The sequence below is a fragment of the Acartia tonsa genome, chromosome 12 (assembly GCF_053477335.1).
Source record: "Acartia tonsa isolate MP-2025a chromosome 12, ASM5347733v1, whole genome shotgun sequence".
NCBI classification, from domain to species: Eukaryota; Metazoa; Arthropoda; class Copepoda; order Calanoida; family Acartiidae; genus Acartia; species Acartia tonsa.
In genome coordinates this window covers 32,341,190-32,361,192 of record NC_137271.1, presented here as the reverse complement: position 1 = coordinate 32,361,192, position 20,003 = coordinate 32,341,190, and the positions used below count along the sequence as shown (strand labels likewise).

Below are 20,003 nucleotides of genomic sequence, written 5' to 3'. Positions count from 1 at the left end.
TTTAGTGTCAGGGTGGATACAGACCCCCCCCCCCCACTCCCCAGGTGTCTAACAATAGCGTCCCTGAATTTGTAAATTGACGCGGGTAACTTTTTTACCATGACGCCTCTATTATTTTTATTAAGGGAGGTGCATATACACCCCCCTTCTGCACGCCTCTGTTTTGGTTGTATCTGTGCTTCGCCACTTATGGATCATCCTTGTTGTTAATTTTTGCACAGCTAGCTGCAGATGAGAAATAGATGTAATTAATAAAGGAAAACATCTGCTGGACTAACTTAGGTTTTCTTTTGTGAGTTGGTAATGTGCAGCTACTCTATAATTATCAGGGATTTTAAGGGATAAGACAATGGATGCTAAATTCAAATACATCCCCAAGGTTCATAATAAAATAAAAATTATTGTCTAAATAGTTAATTTGCACCAACTAATCAAGGTATTATAAAAGTACCCAAAGTTTTAAGGTAGCAAAAAAGAGGTACCATGATAAATTACAGTCCAGTTTCCCCTTGCTACCTAACTACTATAATGTAATAGTAAAACTGCCTGTACTTGTTATTGCTGAATTTCTCTGGACTTTCATACATTTTCCTTTCTTCATTTCTTTTCATTTTCAACATGCAACACATTTGAGGATGAAGAAAGCTTTCATATAAATAAGGTATATCTGTATGTCCCTCCGACCGTTTGTCAAGTTGTATGGTTTTTACATCATACAGTCTCATTTTGACATTTGTCATACAATTTTCATTTATTTTGGCTCAGTGCATGTTTTAAGCTAAACATGAGGTGGACATTTGGAGGGTTAAGGTTTATTCCCACCCCCAAACTAAAAACATATACTCACTTACATTTCTGTTTTGATCTTAACTAATTAAATGCGAAGTGGGGGGTCTTAAAATTTCAAGAACTCCCATTTTTAAGCCAATCCCCTAGAAGGTAGAGGCGAAGCTACCAATAAAAGAAGAAAAAGAGTTATAAATTAGTGCAACATATTTTGGTAATCATGTTTGTGCAACAAAATTAGTTCCCAATCAAATATATATATTAGCAGTTTCCTGTTTGAGCAATTGTGCATAACATCCCCCCCCCCCCCTCTCAACCCCACACAAATTTTAAGGGTTTTAGTCGGCAATATGACATCAAATGAATGAGGTCATAGCTCTTTATCAAGATAATTTGAAAAAATCGCTTTAGGGCGAGGCATTAGAAAAATAAACCAAGCCTTTGAGAGTCGCACTTTTACTTAAGGTTGCAATAATTTATTCAGGTTATGGGCATTTCCCCTACTCTCACTGTTTGTCTGTGGTAAATTTTAGTGGAGAGGGAGTGGGGGGGGGGGGGGTTCAATCAACATTAGGTTAAATTGTAAATATATTAGAAAGATATAAAACAACATTAAAAACAAAAGAAAAAGAAAAATTGCAATAACTTTTCTATTTACATTTTCTTCAACTTAGAATTATAGAACAAAACAAGTATGACAATTAGAAAAAGATCTTTTTTAGTTTGGCTTTGAAACCAATTAATATCCGTTGGATTAGAACCGGTTCTTAGCCATTCGGAAAATTCTGAATATAGTCTCATATGACAGGCAAATTTCAATGAATATTGAAACAAAAATCATAAAATTAATACCAGTTTTGTAAATTTGTCTATAATACGATGAGCTTAATGATTTATAGTAGATTTCTAGAAAACAAATCTCATGATAAAGATTTTGTCTTGGCTGATTAGAATATTGAAGCACTCCATTACCCTTTACATTGTAGAATATCTTTGCAACTAAAATTTTGAATAATTTCATAATACCTAGTTTTATGTTAAAAATGGAATGAAATAAAAAAAAGTGCTAAAAAGAAGTAGAAAGAAAGAAACTTATGCAAAAAGAATTACAAAACTTTAGGATTTGCACTTTTTTTGGTACTATCCAAGTTGATTAAATTGTTTTTTTCTTAACCCCCATTTCTACAATAATCTATTGATTTTTTAAAGAGGGATTAATTAAAATTTATATTTTCTATTCTATTTTCTAAATAATACAAGTTTAACATACGGGAATATTTCTTTACAGTGTTACAAGTTAGGGATGGTGGGGACATCGGGCTGTTTATTTCACAGTCCCCAAAGTTTTATTACTTCAATTTCTTATTAGTTGACTTAAATATTTGGGGGAATTTATTAAATTTTTATGGGCTAGTTCATTAAGCTGAGTGTCTTAACGTTACAACCACTAATTGTAATCTACAGAAGGGATAATTTTGTGTATGATCATTGGAGATGTACATCAATTTACCAGCTATTGTCTTTTCCCTTTAGACTCTTGTAACAAGTAGGGAAGAGGGTTGGTCAACTCAAATTAAAAAGGACCTTGTTCTTTTCTTTCTAATGTTATATATCTCCCTAAGGAATAAAAATTATCTCTTATTTAGAAAGACGATATCCTTTAAATAATATGTGTATATCTGTTTGTATGGGGGTCCATTAGAATCTCTAAAACAGTTAAACGATAGATACACAAGTTCCAAGAATGTTTACAAGTAGAAAAAGGCAGGTTTTAGGCTGTTCCTTATCTGACCTCGAAAAACTTCCTTCTCCTCAATTATTTTTTTATAATAAATAAATGAAAAGGGATATCCTCTAACCCCCACCATATAAGAAATATTCTTAGGAGTAAAAGGCTAAGTCGTTAGTTGGCGAAAAAGATTGTCTCAAAGTAGATTGTAATTACAAGCTAACAATATTCTAAGGGAAAAGGAGCCTGTAAACAGTATAATAACATGAAAATTACTTATTTTATAAGTTAAACAGAAGATTAACTTAATTTCTTTAATCTGTTTTTCCTTTGTCTAAAGAAATAGTTAGCTAATTGTTGCTGTACTACTTATGGACATAATTGTTATTGTTATTAGATTTTAAAAGAAGTGGACAGTTAAAATTGATAATCTTGTACACTCTAGATATGTGTATCTATTTTCCTAAGGAATTTATATTAGAATATAAAGATTTCAGCAAATGAAAATTATATGAATATAAAAATACCACAAGAATTATTTCACAATTCTTTTGATTTTCTATTTTTAGTAGCGCAGTAAGATTTGATTGTTTGACTGTACATCTCTTAAGTTTGCTGGAACAGGGGAGACAGTGGTACCCAAAGTTTTACAAGAACTTTAACTTATTGGTTGGCTCAAAAACTTTGGATACTTTTATTGAATTTGTTTTTCCCAAACGATAATGAACAAACTTTTTAGTCTTTGGTTTGATTTAAATCCATTCTTCGGCACCTCGGGCCTAAAAAAACTGGTTTTAATCTTATAATTGTACATTCTATATCCGCGGAAAGCTGTTTATAATATGATGCGAGAAATAACTATTTCTTTATTGTTATATTTTCTTTTCTCCTATATATTTTTACTTAAAGTTTTTTAGAGGATTCTAGAGAAAATGGTCAATGGGGGGGCGGAAGGGGATCCAGCCCACCAACTAAAATTTTACTTTTTAAATTCAACCAGTAACAAACTTTTTAATCAACATAGAGTAGAGTAAATATTTGGGAAATAGTCCCTTTCGTGGCAACGCCCGTTAAGGGGCGATTCGTCGTATTTAACCTAAAATAACCTATTTAAATTTCTTTTAATTGGTATTTTAGGTTAGGTTAGGTTATATTGGGTTAGGTGATTGCCCCGCAGGGTTAGAGCCCCCCGCAGGGGCTAGAAATAGAAGAAAAGCTACTGTGTAAATACGAAGAAACGCCCCTTAAGGATCATTGCCACGAAAGGTACTATAGCCAATGTTTCATATCATTATCATTTTATTGGGAGTGTACATCAATTTAAACATCCATTGTACTATTCCTTATAAAATGCTTACTGCTTTATTTTTCAACTAAAAGAAAGAACTTAGATGCAAATATATTTAAATGTAGAAATTTTTGGGAAGGGATACTGCAACTGGGGAAAAAATCATCAAATGAAATAAGATATCATCATCCAAATAAGATTAAAGAATGGTCTCCAAAGTTTTTATGAAAACGAATGAGAGACTGTGTTGATAAAATATAGGGGACCAGTATGATTTATAGTCCACTGTACCATCCCTACCGGTACTTTTCTGGTAGGTTGAAAGCAAAATTGATTTTCTTCAAGAGCCATATCCAATTCTTTAACATTTTAAGGATGTACATTAGGATATATAAGTTTGAAGTTAATTAATTTTGACCAATAGGATAGGTGGATTAGAAACTACCTGCGCTCTAATTGGGTGAATGATTTACGACACTTAAGCTTCTCCAATCAGAGCGCAGATAGTTTTCAATCTACCTATCACAGATGTCAGAATTAAATAACTTAAATTGTATTTCCGCTTTTAGATAAAGAATTTTACAAAAAAAGAATTTTATAAAAAAATCCTTAAAATTTGATGCAGATTTAAAATATCCCCCTAACAATAAAATTCCTTCCAACTTATATATCCTAATATACATAGTACAATGTACCAGGGAGGAAAGGGTTAATGGGCTTTTTAGAACACTGCTGCACTGGTTCCCAAAGTTTTCTAAAAACTGTTTCTTTTTTCGTAGTCTTTATAACTTTGGGGACTTTTATTGAATTTCCATTGGTTGGTCATGAAGTGTCCAAACTTTGCAACCACTAATTGTCATCTATTAAATGAGTAATTTTGTGTATTATCATTGGGAATGTACATTAATTAATCGGCCATTGTCTTATCTCTTTAGATCCCTGACCATGTATTGTACATACAATACGCGTATATAATAATGTCTAAAACCCAAGCTTTTAAATAAAGGATGACCAGTGATCTATAAGAAATCAGGGAGGTACGGGACATTGGACTGTAAATTATGCTGGTACCCAAAGTTTTATTATCAAGCTTTCCCATTTCCCATTGGTCTAAAAACTATCAAATCTTGATTGGTTGGTTTAATTTAGCAGTTTCAAAGTTTTTACAATTATTTTAATCTCCGAAGGGTCTATTTTGTTTTTCACCATCGGGGATGTCTTAACCCCCACGTTCCATGAAAATTGGAACGAATTGGTTTAAAAATCTACCTATAGTAACAACCTTGTTGGGAATGAAAAATAAAGAAAAAGGTTCTTAGTGTTTATCTTATGCTAGCGACGCTACTTTATAACTAGGGTATATGTCTGTCTATCCGATAAAGTTAGTTAGTGTCATAATTATAATGTTATAGATTCTTTTTATCTACTAAAAATTTACTTAATAATACTTTAATGTTCTACTCTATAAGTAATACCTATGTGTCCGCATATCCGTCCAGAAAAGATAGCCTTGAAGGGTTAGGGCACCGTAGCTACAGGCCTCACATTACGACGGGATTAGGCCACTACCCCCCCCCCCCCCCCCTCTCATTTTCAATTTACTTCAAGTATGCTTTGAGGAAAAGCACCGAAGGCCATTGACAAAAATAATTTATTCATTGACTGATCTTGTAAATATTTATGCATAACTTTAGTTCGATAAGTCTTATAATTAAATTGTTATATTGAGTGATTTATATATTGCCAATGCCTATCATAAGTAGACTAAAGAGTCTGTTTGGATATAATGTTTTGATAGCTTTTTATTGCCGCGCTACTTATGGACATAATTATCCTTGCACCGGAATAAAATAGTATTTTAATATCTATGCAAATATCTTTTAAAAGTGTTTTCTAACTGTTCTATTCTTTCTTCTGTGCATAAAGTAGAGAGTTTATTCCATGAAATGTATGATTTGTATATTTAGTAGGGTTGCTACTTCTCAACTAGGGCCTGCCATTATGTCCTTCAGTCTTTTACAGAAAAAAAAAACATTTAGTTATCTATTATTTTTCTTTTTCCTTTTCTACTTTTCTCTCACTTATTCTCTCTCTCTCTCTCTCCCTCTTATTCTCTCCCTCTTTTTCTCTCCCTCTTTTTCTCTCCCTCTTTCTCTCTCTCTCCCTCTTATTCTCTCCCTCTTTCTTTCTCTCTCTCTCTCGTTAATGGATATACATATTATATTTCATATAATTATTATTAATTTGAAATCTTAAAAACTAAACTCATTTAATTTCTTCCCTAGTACTATCCCTTTAATTTAATTTACAAAACAAGAAACAATAAATTTCTTGTATTCCAAATTATAAATTTCATAACATATTCTTGGATTGTGAAATAAAACTTTAATTTTAAAGTTTTATTTTAAAGAAAAAAGTTGACTTATAACATGTAAGTTAGTTATTATGAAATTGTTTATGAAAGTACATTATCCTTATACTAAAGTAACAGGATGTTTTTGTGGCTGTGTGTTTGTACCGAAGAATCTCGCTAACCGCTGAACCGATCGGGTTCTCCTTAACAGGGTAGCTTCTCACAGGTCCCGGGAAGGTTTATAACTATTTTGGGGGAAGGGTACCATAACCCTCCCAAGAGAAATCACAATAAAATCGAAAAAAAATTAAATATTTGCGCCGCATAGTGTCGCTAGCGTAGTGGCGCTGCGTAGAGACATGAATTTAACAGCTGATTGACCATAGACAAATTATTCTCAAATTATATATTTAAAATATAAAAAAAAAACATTTAAATGCAACTAGAGGCCTCTAGGGGCGTATCCGCTAGTAAATAATATTGCATCAATTTTAACGTTTATAATTATTCTGGATGGTTAGATTTGATCGATTTATCATACATTAACCTCTACCTCCCTATTTCAATCAAAAACATTCAAATAATTCATAAAAGTAGATGTTTAATGATCATGGTTTAGTAAATCTTCAAAAGTATTTTAAGCGCTTTTCTTCAAAGTGCCTAGCGAGTGAAGAACTCCCTTTCTGATTTAAAAAAAAATATAAATTAGGATGATGGTAGTTCTTATCTTTATGCCAGTGCGCAACCCCTCCTTGTTTATACCTGCGGTGCCTTAAGCCTGCGTGGCTACCCTGTACCTAATCTAACCTAATCTAACCTGACCTAAGGAAAAATACAAAAATCCTCTCATTTTTAACTTAAAACAAGGAGGCAGGGGCGTCCAAGCTTTTTTTATTTGGGGGGGGGGGGTAACATTTTGAAAATAAAAAAAAATTTTTGGGGGGAGGGTAATCTTTCTTTCATAGTGGCATTTGTTTTATTTGGGGGGGCGGGGTAATCACCCCTTTACCCCCCCCCCCTTGGACGTCTATGCAAGGAGGTTGTGTTTCTTCTACTAGGTACTTTGAGGGAAACCGCCAAAATTTCAGACTTTTTTGATATTACCCATGAAAATAAAATTTAGGTTATATGCATTTAGAGACATCTGAGAAATCTCACTGTCCCGATCTTTATTGATATACAGACAGTCGGACATTAGAAGTTAAATTGTAGCTTCTCTACTAATGAATATTATTTCTATTTAGGCTGTATGTTATGTTTACGGAGAGACATCCGAATTTTGAAACCAATGGTGGAAAAGTTTCCATCGTTTCTCATTCCCTTGGCTGTGTTATAACATATGATGTTTTATCAGGTTAGTTGTACAATTGATTTGCTTCTAAACCTGTTGAACGAGAAATCATTGTGTTGACATACATTTCTATGTATAATAACGACTAGGTGGCATACTATACTTAATATAGAGAATCCAATCGTTTTAGTAGTTATTGAGATCTAAGCTTTAGACGAAAAAAACCTTACCACTTTATATGATAGGATTATGTAATACCTATATTTGTGACAACTTTTATTACACAGAAACTAACAATTTTCAATAATTTCAAAAGGATGAGCTAAAAGCTGCGAATAAAGTACCTAGCTCTCTATGGATGCGCTATGTTGTACAGTAGAATCACTATTTACCCTCTTGGGTGGGCTCGAACCTGTAAAATACAGATAAAATACCCAACTCTCCATGGATGAACTATGATGGAGGACAAGGAAAGATTGGGTACATTATATTTCGATTTTCATAATGATATAATACTTTTGATTTCCTTATCTTGTTGTATCAAATGCGCTTCTGAGGTCTAACTTACATAAATTAGCCAAAATAAATAGATCTATAGTCAATAAAATATCCTAAAGTATTAAAACTTTAGAAACAGTATTTTAATGGTTATTTACAATTATACTGTTTAAGCTTAAGAAATTCCTCTCACTTCTTTATATCTATTACCTCATGAGTGTATAAATTATCAATTTTTATTTAAACATTACATTTTAGACTATACTAGGTTTATTTCATAATTTGCTAATAAACAAGAAATTTGCTTCTCTATCTCTCAAATATAACTTACTCTAGTTATAAAGTAGTAGTGCTATTTAAAACTATATTGTGATTTAAAAGTATTAAGCAACTCTAGAACCCATTTTCAGTGTGAAGAGAATTTGAAAGGAAAGGTTGAGGTTTTAAACCCAAGGGTATACCTCACACAATCAAATAATAGAAACATAGAGTAATATCAAAAGAAGAAGAATAACTCACATAATTAAATATTAGAAACATAGAGTAATATAAAAAGAAGAAATATAACTCACATAATCAAATAACAGAAATATAGAATAATAATAAAAGAAGAATTATAACTAACATAATCAAATATTAAAGAAAAGGTAATAATTAAAGTTGTCATCATTACTTTAAGTTTAGCATGCAAAAAATCTCTATTAAAAAAGTATGATATGGATTTTATTATTTTATTTGAGCTACAAAAGGAAGAATTTTACTAAAAATGAAGAATAATTAAGGAGAAGATGTAATGATTTCTTTTGACCTGTTTCCCTGACAGATACAGTGATTGTAAATCTAAAGTTTGTAGGAAAGTTTTTGGCAATGAAAATAGCAGTCAATTTGATTGCCTCAACATTTTTGACTATTTACTTGGATATTAAATTTAACTCTTTTTTAGAACATTCTTTTGTAAAAAAAAATTTAAACTTGAATTATTAAGTTTTTGGGTATACCTATCATTAAAAGCTTTATTTTTCAAATTAAACAAATACACACTTAAGCTTGAAAATACTAGAATTTATACATTAGAATAGGAATTTAATTTTATATTGTTTAAATATTTAATGAAATTGTAAATTACTATAATTTAAAATCATTTACCAACCTAGATCAATAATGTCAATTAACTCATTAGTGTTTTAAAAGTGAAGCTTTTCTATAATTAGGAGGTCTTTGCATCCACTCTTTTAAAGACAATGGTAATAAACATAAGGATGCTTACAAATCAATGATAGTTGCTCTTTTAGCCTGCGGGGAAAAAAAGGCTAATCAATCTTAAATGTAAATAAACCTTAATAAATTCTAATCTTATAATTTATTATGTAAATAATGTAAAAATTGTGCAAGCTTGTAATAATGACTTTTTATTATTTGCTATGAAGCAGTAGAATAACTTCACTCTAAATTTGATGATAATATTGAAACACCCAAAAAATGCAATAAAATTTTGTAAATTCATAGAAAAGTGTGAAACTTTATCATGGAACATCTTCACATAAACAACCATATAGAGTTAAAAACCATAAGACAATTCTTTCTTTCCTAATAAAATTAATACATCTAAATTTTAGAAAAGCTTTGCTTTTAACAAGATGCTCTGTGAAAAGTTTTAATGCAATACAAACATTGACCTTGCAGCAGCCCAGCACTACTTCAAATATAAGCACTAGATCTTTTCATGAAAATACCCTTTTTCGAATTTCAATCTTCTGCTAACCTAAAAAGTTACTTTAGGGGCCTAGAAATATATGTACAAAATTTCAGCTCTCTATCTCTACTGGCGACCTAGCGCCAGGCATGTAAAATATCAACAGATAACGGTAGCACGGCGGTTTTAACAATATCTCAGTAATGTGCAGGTTTTTAGCTCTTCTGCATATTTCAATTTAAACACATAAGGCCAAAGATATTTTATACAAAAAATCTTTTGTCAAAGTCTACTCTAGACCTAGCGCCAGTCAGTTTTCTAAAATCATGCATTTTATACCTGTGAATAATGAAATCGCCAGCGCTAGGTGTAGAGTAGACTTTGAAAAAAGATTTTTGGGATATCATATCTTAGGCCTTATGTGTTTAAGTTGAAATATGCAGAACACCTAAATTCACCTTCCAAGCCATTCTCTAAGCATTTTAATTTTTTTTTTTGAAATAACGGGACTTTAAAACTGCCTTTTGAAAAGGCCTAAAAAATATCTTTTTTTGTCCCTTTTTTCACTGTATATAGTTACAACTTATTAAGATATTATTCTCAGTTAAAAAAAAATTTGAGCTTCCAGCACCAAAACCGGCAAAAATAGGCAGTTAAACTTCTGAACCCCTACTTAACCCCCTGACAGACCCCCCCTCTATCTCGGCCCCTGTTACAGATAGAGACGTAAAACTTTTTTCTGGTTGTTCATGTGTATTTTTAGAGAATTACTTTTTCTAGTCATAGCAGTCAGACCGCTCCTTATCCGCTTTTTAGCGTCCAGCCGCTAAATATTAAAACAGCTGTAGAGCGGCCAATTTTAAAGCTAAGAAAACCAAATTTTATGACAAACTATTATTTTTTATAATAAAAAAATACCTTTTTTGACCATCGCCGAGAAATAACGGAAACCGCCAATTTGGGCGGTGAAACGGCCAATTTTAAAGCTAAGAAAACCAAATTTTATGACAAACTATTATTTTTTAACGGCCAATTTTAAAGCTAAGAAACCCAAATTTTATGACAAACTATTATTTTTTATAATAAAAAAATACCTTTTTGACCATTGCCAAAAAACGACAAATAACGGAAACCGCCAATTTTGGCGGTAAAACGGCAGTTGGCAGCGCTAAATAATATTTTTATCTGTTTATAGTTACAACTTATTAAGATATTATTCTCAGTTTAAAAAAATTGGCGCTTCCAGCACCCAAACCGGCAAAAACAGGCAGTTAAACTTCTGTATCCCTACTTAACCCTTATAACAGACCCCCCTCTATCTCGGCTCCTGTTACAGATAGAGACGTAAAACTTTTTTCTGTTGGTTCATGTGTATTTTTAGAGAAAATTACTTTTTCTAGTCATTGCGGTCAGACTGCTCCTTATCCGCTTTTTTAGCAGCCAGCCGCTAAATATTAAAACAGATGTAGAGCGGCTAATTTTAAAGCTAGGAAATCAAATTTTATGACGAGCAATTATTTTTTATAACAAAAAAAAATTGCTTTTTCTGACCATCGCCAAAAAACGACAAATAATGGAAACCGCCAATTTCAGCGGTAAAATGGCGGTTGGCGGCACCAATTAATATTTTTATCTGTTTATCATCACAATAAAAGACTACATACAAAAATTGGCTGATTAACCCTTTACAGTTGGGCCCCTTGCCGCACCTTAATCAGTCGGGGGGGGGGGGGGGCGTTCAACGCCCCCCCCTTATTATCTCAGTTCCTATTAGAGCTAGAGGGCTAAATTTTTTTGTGCAAGTCCCCTGTTTGATAATGAATTTCCGACCTTTTATAAGTCTAAGTCAATTTTCGCTTCCTTCACCCTTTTATCTAACAACCTTTGTTTTTAGGTCCTTTTTTACTTAAAAATTTCAAACGGCTGTAATTTTTTTATTTTTAAAGCTAGAAGAAATTTTTTTTGCAGAAAATGTTTATTTTTGTGTAAATTTTACATTAGAAATATCAAAATATAAATTTCAGCGGCCGCAGCTGTACTTGGCAGCTGCCAGCCGCCGCAGTCGGCGGTCGGCGGGAAAACGGCGGCGGATCTTCATGAAATTTTAATACGTTATGTAGACATGTAAGAAAAGCTTAAGTTTAAAATTTGAAGTCTCTAAGTCAAAAATTGCGGCCACAGGAGCCTTTTAAAGATTTCTGGAGACCTGGAGGATCAGGACCTGCAGGATCATACCTGGAAACTGAAAGTTACTTGAACACCTGTATTTCATATAATGAAGTACTACTAGAGAATTTTTTAGTATTTTGGTATAATAAAATGCTTTGTTTTAGTCAAAAAAATATTTTTGCTCTTTACCTGGATGACCCTGCCAGGTTTGCTGGCATCCTGTGGCCGCCAGGATGGAGATATTCAAAAAATTCCAACTCTTAGTTATGTGTCATACCCATACTTAAAAAGTCAAGCAGTTTGGGCTCTTTATCTTTCACACACAGAAAATGAGATAGAAAAAAAAAAAATTGGCCGCTCTACAGCTTTTTTAATATTTAGCGGCTGGACGCTAAAAAGCGGATAAGGAGCAGTCTGACCGCTATGACTAGAAAAAGTAATTCTCTAAAAATACACATGAACAACCAGAAAAAAGTTTTACGTCTCTATCTGTAACAGGAGCCAAGATAGAGGGGGGGTCTGTCAGGGGGTAAGTAGGGGTTCAGAAGTTAAACTGCCTGTTTTTGCCGGTTTGGGTGCTGGAAGCGCCAATTTTTTTTAACTGAGAATAATATCTTAATAAGTTGTAACTATAAACAGATAAAAATATTATTTAGCGCTGCCAACCGACGTTTTACCGCCAAAATTGGCGGTTTCCGTTATTTCTCGTTTTTTGGCAATGGTCAGAAAAGGTATTTTTTTATTATAAAAAAATAATAGTTTGTCATAAAATTTGGTTTTCTTAGCTTTAAAATTGGCCGCTCTACAGCTGTTTTAATATTTAGCGACTGGCCGCTAAAAAGCGGATAATGAGCGGTCTGACCGCTATGAATAGAAAAAACAATTCTCTAAAAATACACATGAACAACCAGAAAAAAGTTTTACGTCTCTATCTATAACAGGAGCCTAGATAGAGGGGGTTCTGTCAGTGGGTTAAGTAGGGGTTTAGAAGTTTAACTGCCTGTTTTTGCCGGTTTTGGTGCTGGAAGCTCAAATTTTTTTTTAACTGAGAATAATATCTTAATAAGTTGTAACTATATACAGTGAAAAAAGGGACAAAAAAGATATTTTTTAGGCCTTTTCAAAAGGCAGTTTTAAAATCCCGTTATTTCAAAAAAAAATTAAAATGCTTAGAGAATGGCTTGGAAGGTGAATTTAGGTGTTCTGCATATTTCAACTTAAACACATAAGGCCTAAGATATGATATCCCAAAAATCTTTTTTCAAAGTCTACTCTACACCTAGCGCTGGCGATTTCATTATTCACAGGTATAAAATGCATGATTTTAGAAAACTGACTGGCGCTAGGTCTAGAGTAGACTTTGACAAAAGATTTTTTGGATAAAATATCTTTGGCGTTATGTGTTTAAAATGAAATATGCAGAAGAGCTAAAAACCTGCACATTACTGAGATATTGTTAAAACCGCCGTGCTACCGTTATCTGTTGATATTTTACATGCCTGGCGCTAGGTCGCCAGTAGAGATAGAGATCTGAAATTTTGTACTTATATTTCTAGGCCCCTAAAGTAACTTTTTAGGTTAGCAGAAGATTGAATTTCGAAAAAGGGTATTTTCATGAAAAGATCTAATAAGCACACAAGAGGAACAGTATCAAAAGCCTTTGCAAAGTCAAACTATTGAGTTTGTATATTAGGAGGTTTCAAAATATCTTAAAATGGTAAATTAATGGCTGTTAGAAATGTTATATTAATTAAAAAGGTTTTGTTGTCTTCTTGATATCTGCTGAACTAAATAAGTTTTCAACGTTACCTCGTAAATTAAAGAACCCCTAAATGCTAGGGGCGCATCAGCAAGTTTAATTCATTTTTAAGTTTAAATGTGTATCAAATAACCAATCACTATTTTTTGTAACATTTAAGACTAAAAAAAATCATTTTATATCTTGAATTTGTCTTTTGAATTATGCTTAGAATATCAGATTTATCATTATTAGGAAAAGCAATTACGAATTAGCAGTTTTTCTAAATGTTTACGATTTAAGAGGCACTCTAATGCATGTATATAGAACAACAAGAGAGTAAAGGGTCACTCTTTTAACATGAGAATCCTTTCTAATATCACACAATAGCCCTATTGTCCTCAGTTAACAGGATTGAAAATATGAATTGGGGCACTTTTTTTATTCTATAACCAAAATTAATTGCAGTTTTATATTTGTCCAATGAGATCTCTTAGGCAGGGATGTTTTTTACTGGTCCTTTAATCAATTATTTTATAAACTTGAACTTTCATACTTTGAAGATGAGGATGATAGCTTTGAACTAGTGGCGTGTGGTTAGGGGATGTAGAAGGGTTTACGACACCTCCCTTAAAATTGAAAATGTGAAGGCATGCCCTCCCCTTTTTTATCCCCTAATAAATTTACACTACCCTTTTTAATCTCTCTGCCCGCCGTTGCTTTGTATAGAGTATCCAAGTAAGAAAGGGGAAAAATTTTCTAATTTTTTCTCTCATTCATTGGTCTTAACACTTTTATAAATCTTGATAACAAACCAATGGTAGTTTATCATAAGGTAACACTTTAATACTTCAAAATTTAGGAATATTTTGATATTATTTTATTTTGTCTCTCTCCCACCTAATACTCTAATTCATTTAGGTCACGGGATGGTTTTAGGCTATTTTATCACTAGGTTTAAGCCTAGGGATGCTAGATATATATTTATTATATCGTTTTCAGCAGATAGTAAAATGAAATAATATTTCAGGTTGGACCCAGGATGTAGAATATGCCTGGTACTCCCATCAGGTAATAAATTTATGTAGTTTAACTTATAGTTTCTCGTTGAACATAGAAACCTTTATTTTTTAATAAATTTTAAAAAAGAGAGAGAGGAAAGTTTTTAGTTTTTTTTTATTATAGGTCAGGTTGGGTTATGTTATAAAGGGGGGTTATAGCACCAAATGCATAGGGAAACTACCACCTCTAATTTCAATTATTTCTTAAATAATTAGGGCTAAGTTTCATTAATTTTAGTGCACTTCTTTGGAAAGCATTAAACTTTTTTTTTACAGGTTATTTACTTGATAACAGTATGGTGTATAAAAGATAATAACTATAGTTTACAACTTATTTTTCGTGTATTTCTAAATAAAAACAATCACGCTTGAAAATTGATAGGGCAATTCTAACATAAACTATAAGTCATCACCAAGAAAGACCTCAATATAAATATATAAAAAAGCTATGCTTTAAAAAGTATTCTTAAATATGAAATGCTTCACATGATGTGTTTGTAAACTTCACATTTTTCACACACAAATAAACAGGGGTGTATATTCTGCATGGGATCGCCGGCTCAGGGGGGGGGAAAAAAAATAAAAGATAAGTGGTTGGAGGGAAAAAAAATGTAAAAATTAAGAAAACTGAAAACATTTTTTCCATTTCGCCCCCCTCCTTGGTTAAAAAAACTAAAAAAATGTGTGGTAGGAGGGATAAAATAAATAAAATATAGAGTTCTTTAAATATTTTTCTATTTCCCCCCCTACTTTTAAAGAAAAATCTAGGGGGGAAAAAAAATAAAAAATTTTGTAGCAGGGGAAAAAAAATAAATCTTGTGCAGAATATACACCCCTGCAAATAAATCAGAAAGGGATAATTCATCTCAAGAGAAACAATCACTTTCTTCGTCTTACAATTTAAAAAAAAGTTTTGTTTGTATATTAATGCACTTTATGTAAAAGATATTTGTTAAGAGATAAGACAATGGCCGATAAATTGATGTACATCCAAATTTATGAAACACAAAAATACCCCTTCTGTTGATTACAATTACCAAAATTCCTAAGCAAATAAATAAGAAAACGTTATTATATTTTAAATAAGAAGCAATAAATACAGATTATATTTAAAAGAAGAAAAGTCTTCTGCAATCAAAATAATAATACAGGAGGAAAAGTTAGAGGCATAACAGTTTTTCTTCAGGTAAAATATCCCTTTCCACAAAAAGATGCAGTTTTCTACAGGGAGGCGGGGACATTGGACTGAAAACTACATTGTCACCCAAACAATATCTTATATTGGGTCTAAAACTTTGGGTACTCTAATTGAATTTTGATTGTTGGTTCTTACTTACAAACTTTACAGCAATAATTTTAATCTCTTTATCCTATCAATTCATCGTCCATTGTCTTATCCATACAGATCGTACAAACGCAGGAGTCCCAAACGTCGGAGTGGACAATTAACCAAACCTAACCTATTTTAGAACATTTTAAATGCCTAACCCCTGCGGGGAGCTTATTTGTTCATTCATATCTTAACCTAACCTAATTTGTTTAGAAATAAAATCAACATTTTAACACTCCTGCGTTTGTCCACTCCGACGTTTGGGACTCCTGCGTTTGTCCTGGAACCGTTTTTTCCACCTTTATAGATTACCAGTTACCAAAGACTGAAATTTACACATAAAAGATTAATAATCGTCCATAGTCCATACCTTAAATCCATGAGTATTGCCAAAACCTTTGCACAAAACGCATGAATATCCTCTCCCATTTCTTAAAGCCTATTTTTATTCGGTTTTAGTAGCGCAGCTCTTCTATAACAAGGGTCTGTCAGTTCCTTCCGTACGTCCGTCAGTCCTGAAAAAAACAATAAGTTTTATATTTTTCTGGATAACAGTTTATTGTTTCAGGGATTTAAAGGGATAAGACAATGGCCAATAAATTGATGTGAATCTCTAATAATGATACAAAAAATTATCCCTTCTGTAGATAACAATTAATGGTTGAAACGTTTGGACTCTTAATGAACCAACCAATCAATAAAGAATAAAAGTTTTAAAAGTTGTTAATTCAACAAATAAGAAAAACGTTATTATAAAACTTTGGAGACTATTGTAATAAACAGCCCAATGGCCCCTCCCTCCTTGATATTTTTTAGCCATTTTAAACATTGTTAGCTTACTATTGCTGCGCTTCTTATGGACTCAATTGACATTGTCAGTAAATCTTGAAATATGAAGGATATAATGTATATATATTTGATTCTACAAGCATTCTATAAAGTACAAAAAGTTAAAAATTTACAAAATTCTAAGTGTAAGGTCTACCTCAGAGAATTATTGTAATTTTATTGTCCTGTCGATAAGTATATTGTCCTGTCGATTAATGTATAAGAATAGATTATAAACAAGCTACAACTACCTGGCCCAAATGGTGGAGACCCTTTTCGTATTCTAGAAATTTTCATTATGTTCTTTTGTAGCGAATCATTTGTGTTTCCGACGCTATAAGCTGGATTCAAAGACTCAATACAGAGATACATATAGCCTATTTCCCTATTTCATTTTACTTGTGTATACTATTGTATATTCTATTCTATTTTTAAAAATTCAGAATGCACTTTTCTTATTTACAGGACGGAATAGCCAATCGCATCCTATGACACTTACATGAGATCATTAATATATACTTGAATTTCTTAGCAAGATCTTATTGGACAAACTAATAAACCTTACTTCTTATGTAATAGGATTATTGATCTATGTTTTAAGCTTTCATAATTTGAAACAAAGTTTCTCCATAATAATATATTTCATTTAAGAAGATTTGATAATGGATAGGTATCCAGGGAGGGAGGGGAAATTAGGCTATTACACTAGTCCCCAAAGTTTTATAATAACGACTTTGGGGACTTTTATTGAATTTTGATTAATGGTTTAATAAGTTAATGTCCAGCCGTCTTAAGTAGGGGTTATTTTGTTTATCATCATTTGGGATCTTCATCAATTTATCGGCCAGTGTCACATCCCTTTAAATTCTTGATAGGTATAGGTAACTTGGGAGATAAATTTTCATTTATAAATTACAGTACCTCCATTTTGTAATGGACTAAATGAAAAATTTAACAGTGGCGTGCGAACCGAAGGGGGCATTTGGGGCAATCACCCCCCCCCTCCCCCTAGCGACCAAAACGTTAGGGGGGGGGCAAAATTTTGCAAAATCTTCAAAATGCCCCCCCCCCTAGACAAAGTGCTTCGCACGTCACTGAAATTTAATTATAGCATAGATGCATGACAGACGGACGGATATACATTGCAGGTATTTTTTCTCTAGAGGTGACCCAGCCATACCTCCCTGGAATTGATACACAGATCAATCTATGAAAAACAGGGATATAAGGATATGACATATATGATAAATTAATCTTTTCATCAATTCTTATAAGTTTTGCCTCTGGTGACTGGTAATTATGCGAAAGAAATGGCTTTAGAATTATTTGAATGCCATTTCCCTGCAAACCACACAAAGAGAGAGAGAGAGAGAGCTTATAACTGTAAATGGTCATTTGATTTCGCTAAAAAACATATTTTTAACATAATCTCAAATTTTAATTACTGCTCATATGTCCATCGGAGGTTTATTAATATGCCTAATAAGGTTATTTACACCCTCTTAATAGAAATCGCACTAAGAACCCCTTTCCCCCCTTCCCCAAGCCAAAAAAATATTTTTTAACACTGAAATTGAAAGTAGAGACATGCGCCGTTCCTTCTAAGCTTCTAGAGGCGAAAAAAGAAAACTGGATAATATAATCCTTATACTAAAGTAACAGGATGTTCGTGTGTTTGTTTGTACCGAAGGATCTCGCTAACCGCTGAACCGATCGGGTTCTCCTTAACAGGGTAGCTTCTCATAGGTCCCGGGAAGGTTTAAAACTATTTTCTTGGGGGGTGGGACACCCCCAACCCCCTTAAAAATGAAAATTAACCCCCCCCCAAAAAAAAAAAATCTAAAATAAGAAATTGGGTTATCAAATTCGACTTCCCACTCCTCAAGTGCCTCTAGAGGCCTCTAGGGGCGTAGACGCTAGTATTAACATAATACATTAAACCTTTTGTCATTATAATGATAGCGTTAATATTTGGGTTTGTTGTTGATGATAATGTCAACGTAAATATCCTAACTGAAAGGCTGTAACACCATAACCATAACCTCATTTCTCAAAATTGTAAAACTTTTGTAAAATGCAATTTAGACCTGGCGAAATGTGATAGAAAATGCATGAATTACAGGGAAGGAGGGGACATTGTATTGTAAATTACACTAGTACCCATAGTTTTATAACCATGCTTTTATTGAATTTTATTTGGATGGATCCAATTTACTAGTGTCCAAACTTTTCAACCAATAACTTTAATATACCGAAGGGGTAATTTTGTTTATCATCGTTGGAGATATATCATTTTATCGCCTTTATCTTATCCCTAAATATCCCTGATAAATTCAGATCAATCAAAATCAGAGTTGCCATTTTAATTGAATTAATTAAATAATATTTTTTTTTTTGAAATTGAAATCAGTTGGACAATTTTAACATGCCAAATTTGGTAAAAATTTGATGTAATGTATAACAAATCTCACCTCATAGTTTAAGAAATCTTAATGCAAAATTTGGAATTGATTGAATGATTCTAACATGCCTAAATTATCTATTATAACTCTGTATTTTTAGTAGCGAAGCTACTCTATAATTCACTTTGTCCGTCCGTCCGTCAGTCCGTCAGTCAGTCCGTCAGTCCGTAACGCTATGGGGGAAATGGGATTTACTCAGCTCCTATAAAAGATAGAATGCTGAAATTTTTTGACAACATTCCCATCATTAAGGAGCACAATTGACTATAAAACATCATTGGCGTTCGGACCGATTTTTAGCAGGTTTTAGGCTATTTTTATATTTTTCACATTTTTCTCCATATCTTCAGTGTTTATGGTCCGATTTTCAAAATTTTTTCAGTTACAGATATCAAAATTAAATTTCCCGTCGTTTAAAGGAACAACCATGAAGGCCAGACTGCCTTTTCAGCAGGTTTTAGGCTATTTTTATATTTTTCATATTTTTCTCCATATCTTCAGTGTTTATGGTCCGATTTTCAAAATTTTTTCAGTTATAGATATCAAAATTAAATTTTCCGTCTTTAAAGAAAACAACCATGACGGCCAGACTGCCTTTTTAGCAGGTTTTAGGCTGTTTTTTATATATTTAACATTTTTCTCCATATCTTCAGTGTTTATAGTCCGATTTTCAAAATTTTTCAGTTATATATGAAAATTAAATTTCCCGTCTTTTAAACAAAATAACCATGACGGCCAGACTGCCTTTTTAGCAGGTTTTAGGCTATTTTTATATGT

General features: G+C 32.5%; 2 protein-coding genes across 2 annotated transcripts in view; both read left to right on the top strand.

Moving 5' to 3' along the window:
• Ns4 (Nucleostemin 4) overlaps positions 1-20,003 on the top strand; it is a 160,580-nt gene that overhangs the window by 61,996 nt on the left and 78,581 nt on the right. The gene's annotated exons all lie outside the window — the stretch shown is intronic.
• PAPLA1 (Phosphatidic Acid Phospholipase A1) overlaps positions 1-20,003 on the top strand; it is a 256,678-nt gene that overhangs the window by 226,248 nt on the left and 10,427 nt on the right. The window contains exons 24-25 of the mRNA XM_080178180.1: positions 7,401-7,510; positions 14,576-14,616. Of these exons, the coding sequence (XP_080034306.1) occupies positions 7,401-7,510; positions 14,576-14,616 (151 nt within the window). The remainder of the gene's footprint in view (positions 1-7,400; positions 7,511-14,575; positions 14,617-20,003) is intronic.